The sequence below is a fragment of the Micropterus dolomieu genome, linkage group LG21 (assembly GCF_021292245.1).
Source record: "Micropterus dolomieu isolate WLL.071019.BEF.003 ecotype Adirondacks linkage group LG21, ASM2129224v1, whole genome shotgun sequence".
In the NCBI taxonomy this organism is placed as follows: domain Eukaryota; kingdom Metazoa; phylum Chordata; class Actinopteri; order Centrarchiformes; family Centrarchidae; genus Micropterus; species Micropterus dolomieu.
Genome location: NC_060170.1, coordinates 596,716 through 604,300, shown reverse-complemented (window position 1 = coordinate 604,300; position 7,585 = coordinate 596,716). Strand labels below are relative to the sequence as shown.

At 44.7% G+C, this 7,585-nt stretch overlaps 1 protein-coding gene across 1 annotated transcript; it reads left to right on the top strand.

Moving 5' to 3' along the window:
* Nucleotides 1-269: 269 nt before the first annotated feature.
* On the top strand, nucleotides 270-5,600 carry isl1a (ISL LIM homeobox 1a). Its single transcript, XM_046035238.1, has 6 exons — nucleotides 270-297; nucleotides 721-910; nucleotides 1,845-2,104; nucleotides 3,091-3,377; nucleotides 3,970-4,137; nucleotides 5,469-5,600. The coding sequence occupies exons 1-6, from the start codon at nucleotides 270-272 to the stop codon at nucleotides 5,583-5,585; spliced, it is 1,050 nt and encodes a 349-aa protein (XP_045891194.1). The 3' UTR covers nucleotides 5,586-5,600.
* Nucleotides 5,601-7,585: the final 1,985 nt, after the last annotated feature.

Genomic DNA, 7,585 nt, shown 5'->3' with positions numbered 1-7,585 from the left:
GGGGGGGGGGGGGGGGGGGCGCACTGGTCAGGGTCTGCAGAGCCAATCAGCCGCTCATGCAGATGACGCGCTGCTGTCCTACGTCAGCCCCGCCGCTCGTCAGGATCACAGCTCCACACACACCGGCAACAAACACATACACACACTCCCTCTCCCAGCCGGACAGCACAGCCCCTGGCTCGGCAGCCCGGCAGCGGAGGACACATCCAGGCTTCCAGGCGCCGCAGCCCGCTGTGACAGTGGACCTAACATCGCCTTACTTTGTGGACATGGGAGACATGGGCGATCCGCCGAAAAGTAAGCAACTTGCTCGGTGTTGGGATACCTTTCTGGAACTAAATTCATCACAATGTGAGAGTTTAATTAGTTGTATTGTGGTGCCTGCAGAGTTAAAAAAATGATGGCCTATAAAAATCATTATTATTATAAAAAATAGAATTTTATAGAAGCAACAGTGAACCTTTGAGTCCGGATGTTACCTTTTTCTTTAGACTTTGTATTCATGCTATTGCGAAAAAAATAATAATATTAACATGCTACTACTGGCCTACTACTACTACTACTAATTATTATTATTATTATTATTATTATTATTATTATTATTATTATCATTACTGCTACATTAATGCTGTTTGATGGGCTACAGTAATAGTGGAGACTTCAGACTTCGGGCAGTTGTGAACAATGTGTGTGATGTGTCCTGCTCTGCTGGTCTTCCAGAGAAGCGGCTGGTGTCTCTGTGCGTGGGCTGCGGGAACCAGATCCACGACCAGTACATCCTGCGAGTCTCCCCGGACCTGGAGTGGCACGCCGCCTGTCTCAAATGTGCCGAGTGCAGCCAGTACCTGGACGAGTCCTGCACGTGCTTCGTCAGGGACGGAAAGACTTACTGTAAACGGGACTACATCAGGTAGGACGGCCGGGACGGGACGGGACGACGACAGGAGCTGGAGCTGCACGGCGCTTGGAATTATTATTTCTTTTAGTGTTTTACAATATCAGATAATCGGACGGATTTAAGTCACGCGGAGCCCTGTTTTCACTGGGTTTAAATGGTATTAAATATTATGATCATAATGATATGTACTGTTACTGCAACGTCTTGTAGACAGAGCAGCCTTCTAAGAAATGTCAGTATTAATTTGTCTTTGTTTTTACATTTTAAAAACATGTAACAGCACGTGACGCCTGCATCACTAATTTATTAATCAATGATTCCGATCAGACTGGGCCTCAGAAGCGTGATGCTTCTGACAGGTGGACCTGCAGAATATCACAAAAGCATCCTGATCTGAGCTACTTTTATGATAAAGTGTGAAGTGGGCTGATTTGGTGTTATTACAACACGGGAACAATGATTCCAACCTGAGCAGGCCTTCACTTGCTGTCTGATGCTAAAATTCCTATTCAAGTTGTAGGATACTATAATAATTCATACAGAAGAAGAAGAGAAACAAAATTATTATTTTGAGTATCATAAACAGAATGTGTTCCTATTGCTAATCTACCAATAATAATAATAATAATAATAATAATAATAATAATAATAATAATAATAACGATAATAATAATAATAATAAATGGAATATTGTTTTCAGTCATAAACGGAATATGGAAACGTTTTGGTAGCTTATTAAAAAGGCCAACATAGTATTATTATTATTATTATTATTATTATTATTATTATTATTATTGTTGTTGTTGTTGTTGTTAAGCCAAGTGATCGATTGTGTTATTTCGATCATACTGTATATTTCATAATTACATTTCTGAGCTGAGTTCAGAATGACTGAGCTGCCTGCAGTCCAACTGATCGCGCGCGCGCGTGTGTGTGTGCCCCGCAGGTTATACGGGATTAAATGCGCTAAATGCAACATCGGCTTCAGCAAGAACGACTTCGTGATGCGGGCCCGCTCCAAGGTCTACCACATCGAGTGTTTCCGCTGCGTGGCCTGCAGCCGGCAGCTCATCCCGGGAGACGAGTTCGCTCTGCGGGAGGACGGGCTCTTCTGTCGGGCCGACCACGACGTGGTAGAACGGGCCAGCATGGGCCCCGGAGATCCGCTCAGCCCGTTGCACCCCGCCAGACCGCTGCAGATGGCAGGTAACGTCCCGGGGAGTGGGAGGCAGATCAGTGAGGACCGGTACGGCAAACACTTTGACTTGCTCTGCGTGTCTGGCTGTGACTTTTTCTTTTCCCGAGGCTGCAGAGCCTTAATTGGACTCTCAGTGAGACACCGGCCTGTGATATTTCCTGTTCACAGGCCACTTCAGGCGCAGGGTCTCACATGTTTAGGTTGGTAGAGTGCTGATGTGTATTTTGATGTAAATGTCATGAAGTCAGGGGAAACTGATTATTATTATTCCATATCTAACAAATGGAGCTTTTCGGTTGGACTGGCTCTGGTTTCTGCTCCTGTAGACGTGTTTTGTATTTTGCGTTTCTTTTGTGCATACCCTACCAGCCACAGGCCGGGCTCGGTAGATAAGATACAGTGGGCGCTGCTGTCAGAAATAGGCCTGCACCGAGTTATCACTGCTGGAGGAGGAGTACGAAACACGGCTGTGGGTCCGGGATGCGTTTGGTGCTCTGCATGTCTGGAAGGGCTTGGAGGTATTCTCTTGCAAAGAGTTGCCTGCCGCATCGCCAGCTTGCCTGGGTGGTTTTTGATGTACAGTGGCCTTGGATCAAACGAGTCAATCACAGCTGCACCTTTAAAGCTAGAGTGTTGAAACCATGAAGTGTGGTTGTGTTTATTAAGGCACTTTGCCACAGCTCTGTTTTAAGCAGAATGGATGAACCCAATGTGTAATTTTGCTGATATTAATATAGGCTATATATAACGTTGGCAGTGTTAATAAGTCAGAAACGTGTCTATAAGGATGATTAAACTCATAATTGACAAAGCTGTGCATCATGTGTTGCAAGAGCATGCATGAGCACAGCTGGAAAAGACTCTACTCATAAGCCCGTCTTGTCTGTCCACCTAATGTCTTTATCTTTGTCTGGGCTGTCTGGGTAAAGCCGCTCTGCAGACAGATAAATTGATTTTGCCTTCCCTGGGTTGTTTCCCCGTCCTTTCTCAACAGCAGAACCAATCTCGGCCCGGCAGCCCGCGCTGCGGCCTCACGTCCACAAACAGCCGGAAAAGACCACCCGGGTCCGGACGGTGCTAAACGAGAAGCAGCTGCACACGCTGCGGACTTGCTACAACGCCAACCCGAGGCCCGACGCCCTAATGAAGGAGCAGCTGGTGGAGATGACCGGCCTCAGCCCGCGAGTGATCCGTGTCTGGTTCCAGAACAAGCGGTGCAAGGACAAGAAGAGAAGCTTGCTGATGAAGCAGCTGCAGCAGCAGCAGCCCAATGACAAGACGGTAAGCGGACGGGCACAGCCCCCTTCTGACCGTTCGCATGGAATAGACCACATTAGGTCCAAACGCGTGTACTGTAGGCTATTATTATTATTATTTGACCAAAGTCAGACCCCACATGTTGCAACTCTGTCTACTCGTGCATTATTAAGATGTTTAACCCCGGAGTGAATGGCTTTCTATTTAAACGCCTTGAGCAACAGGCTTGCAGAGTAAAGTCCATTTGATTCAAAAAGTCCCACATCACACATTTGTCTCAGGGGCGGTGCAAGGGTCCCCAGGTTTCTGTCGGGATGTGTGCATAAACTGATGGCTGATAACGGCCCTGGGTTGTTTTAAGCTCTGGAGTGTTATGGATGAGCCCCTGCAGGGCTATGAGGTCAAACCTGCGCCAGAGCACACAGCGCGTGTTCACCATGCACGCGCATATTCATCTGTTTATGTGTTTGCTTGTTTATTGATGCCGATTGACTGGTGGATTAATTTCACCCCCCACCCCCAGCCACCCACTCCCTGTCATCTGTAATCATGTAATCACCCTCAGTGAACGATGTGTGTGAATACTGGGTGCTGACCACGACCGGTCCTCTTGCAGAACATCCAGGGAATGACGGGAACCCCGATGGTGGCAGCCAGTCCGGAGCGGCACGATGGCGGCATCCAGGCCAACCCGGTGGAGGTGCAGAGCTACCAGCCGCCCTGGAAGGTCCTCAGCGACTTCGCCCTGCAGAGCGACATCGACCAGCCGGCCTTCCAACAACTGGTTCGTCGTTTTTGTTCACAAAGTCACTTCGGAACACATGCTTTAAATTAGGCTATTTATTTAGTTGAAATATTACACATTCAGTTTCTGTTCTGAACCTTTGCTGTGCAGAAAAAATCGAATTTTATCTATTTGGAAACCGCATTTTACATGTGGTCATACAAACATGTGCTACGCTTTGTTAGGAATTATAGTATCATGGGGAGATATTTACAAAACTAATATTTACAGAATTAATTTAGCTCGTCCTCCTTTGGACCTTTGTTATTCAGATTAATGTTTTCCGTGGACATGCGCATCATCACATTTGTCAGGATGGTTTCAGGTTGGAGCAGATGTTTTCTTAGTTTCCGACATAATTATAAAACCTTGCTTTTATTTTTGTTTATAAACAGTCTTTTGACTGAACAGAGTTACAGCTCTTAGGTCTGTCTCATATTCAGCACCCTTGACTACTGATGCCAGTCATCAACTGCTTCACTAGCTTTTTTGTTGCATTCATATTCTTAGACAGATGAAGGCCTGTTCATAACTTGGCGTTAGATGTTCTCGGGAAAAACAGCTATTCTCATCAGGGATGGTCCTGATGTGCAAACGCACGTCCAGCACAGATGTTGGCTTTAACCTTTTCAGGGATCATGTTTCTTGTGTTTTGTTTTATTTCTTTTGGAGTGACCATCACAAGCAGCATGACACAAAATCAGCTCCAGCACAGGAGCGCTGTGGCTGCAGGTGGACACACAATAGCTCCATGTGTTCCCCCCCACATGCTTGGATTATTAGCATTTATGACAAGAACTGGAATGTGACACGCGATGCATCCGTTATTTATTTGCGGGAAAGCTGAACTGTGTTTAGACAAGTAAAATTGTGTGAGTTATGGATTGAGTAAACAACGGGGAGCTATCATTTGAAGACCAGGGTTAAGATCTCAGCTGTGGATGAATAAAGACACTGCACTCAGCAGCTGACTGCATCAATAGGGCCTATGGTTTTATGTTCATTGTATATTTTGAGACAGCGTATTAGAGGCTTGAATGTGTGTTTTTCAAACCTTCCATGCAGCCACTGGTCCTCAGTAAAAAAGAGAATCCATCAGTGTAATATATGACATGCATGTTCTCTGTGAAAGATTACTAAACTCAATCAATTCGCTGTTAACAAATAAGTTCCTTTTCATTGGCAAAGATACAGTGAATGATTTGGACACAGTACTGCACAGTAATAATGTACAGAGTAGCGGTTTGTAATGGTCTGTGCCTCTCACTCTGACACTAACCCCCCTGTGTTGTATCCAGATGTTTCTGACCGCTGCTCGGTGTGTCCCGCAGGTCAGTTTCTCAGAGGGAGGACCGGGTTCGAACTCGACGGGCAGCGAGGTAGCGTCCATGTCGTCTCAGCTTCCAGACACGCCGAACAGCATGGTATCCAGCCCCATCGAGGCCTGAGCGGACGCCGCGTGGACGGACTGAACTGAACACAGCCCCTGTCAATCCCATTCCTCCCGACTGCACCAAACAACCCCTGGTTGTATTTTGACACTGTGAAGACAATCATGGGATTTTACCACAGCCACCCATTCTAATGTCCACCCAGAAGAGACAGAAGGATGCGTCATCATGGCCGATGCTGCACGCTCACACGCCTGGTTACAGTTGCCAAAACGAGAAGACATGAACCTGACTCCATCAATAAATGGGACTTCTGAATAGGAGAGACATCTTTATCCTATAGCCTCGAAATGCTGTGCGCTACTTTCAATTGAAAACAATGACTGGTGATTTTTTTTAAATTGATACGCACCTCATCATATATAGACCATCGGAGGGGAACAGCACTGCTTTTCTTCATTTAATTACACGATTCCCTTCATGACCCAAGTACTGAAGCATTTGCAACAAGGTATACCTCTATTTTGCCACAAGCTTCGTGGGACATTTGTGTGAGTTAGTGTCCGTCCGAGAATTTTTTTTCTTTCCCAAAGATGTGTATAATTAATAATAAGTTAAAAATACCGTTAGCTCTGGAAGAAAACGTTCCGTTTGTTCCTGTGCAACAAAAACTATTTATTATTTATTGTCGACAAATTTGCCACCTTTTGTGTAACTTTCTTAACTGAAGTAAAAAGAAACAAAAAAGATGGAGTTTGGTCTGTGGATTTTCTATCACAAGTCAATGTTTCATGTTTTTTTAATAATAATTATAATTATAATAATACAAAACAGGACAATTACGTGAGTGTGACTATCTTTACAGTGGTTTTCTCTTTGTGCATATCTACACATGAGATGGAACATCAGATCTGTTGAATGACTTTTCCTGTTGGTGCAGATGCTGTCTCGGGTTACCTATAGACTAGCTGTTTTAGGACAAACTCCACTGATCTTAACAAAACATCTGACTCCAGATCTGCTTTGTTCAAAAAATGTCATCAAATATGACAGGGAAATTCAGTTATTTCAAACTGATAAATCCGTTTCAAGAAATGTTTAGAACGAAATATCATTATCTAGATTTCTCATGCCGTCATCTGTCTTCATTTTTACAAGAAAATAATGTGCAATACTTGCCATGTTTTCATGTTTTAAGACAAACTGAACTGAATACTTTCCACGCCCTCCGTCGATTCCGAGATAAATATTCATATTAGACACAACTGTGTGTAATATGCAGTCTGAGTTTAGATTTAAGTGCCCGGCCTCTCTATTCAATACAAGAATTTCACGTGTGCTTTTTTGATTTTGATATTTCATATCAATGCCTTTTCTGTTTTTATTCTTCAGCTTTTAAAAAACAGCATGTTTGTCACAATTTGATGATGACAGTTTGGGGGCCCGTACTGATCCTCTGCGTCATTTTCACCACCAGTATGTAAAAAAATTACCTTATGATTTTTAAAGCAGATAGTTGTGTGATTGTCTGTGTACCTGACCAGACAACGTTTCGGTGTGTGTCAAAGAGCAGGTTTCTTGATGTGTGTGACATGACAGATTTATAGGATTTAAAATTCCTCATCTCAAACATTACAAATCTGTAATTTGGTTAATTGCATAATCCCCCTCGTCGACATGAGGGCGCAACGATCTTGTTCTGCCACCGGAGTCTGTCTTCGGCTGGGGCACAACTGGGGCCCTGTCCTATGAGAGACCCATCTCCGACAGCTCTTGTTTTTGGTCTTCCTCCCCTTTTGGTGAACATCTGAGGGCGACTATGGGGATCCGTTCCGGTGGCATCAGCAGCAGCTTCCAAACGATCAGAACCTCCCTGCCTTCATTTCTTTGGCTATGTCTTTGCAGCCCAGCCTGTGACTTTATGCCGGTTCTCGTTTGAGATCGTGTTAGGCCAGACATTGAGGATTCTGCGGAGGCCGGTGTTGTGGAATGCATCAACCTTGTTTTAAACCATTTGGTTAATGCAGACACCGAACACAAGTTTGAGACTGTTTTGA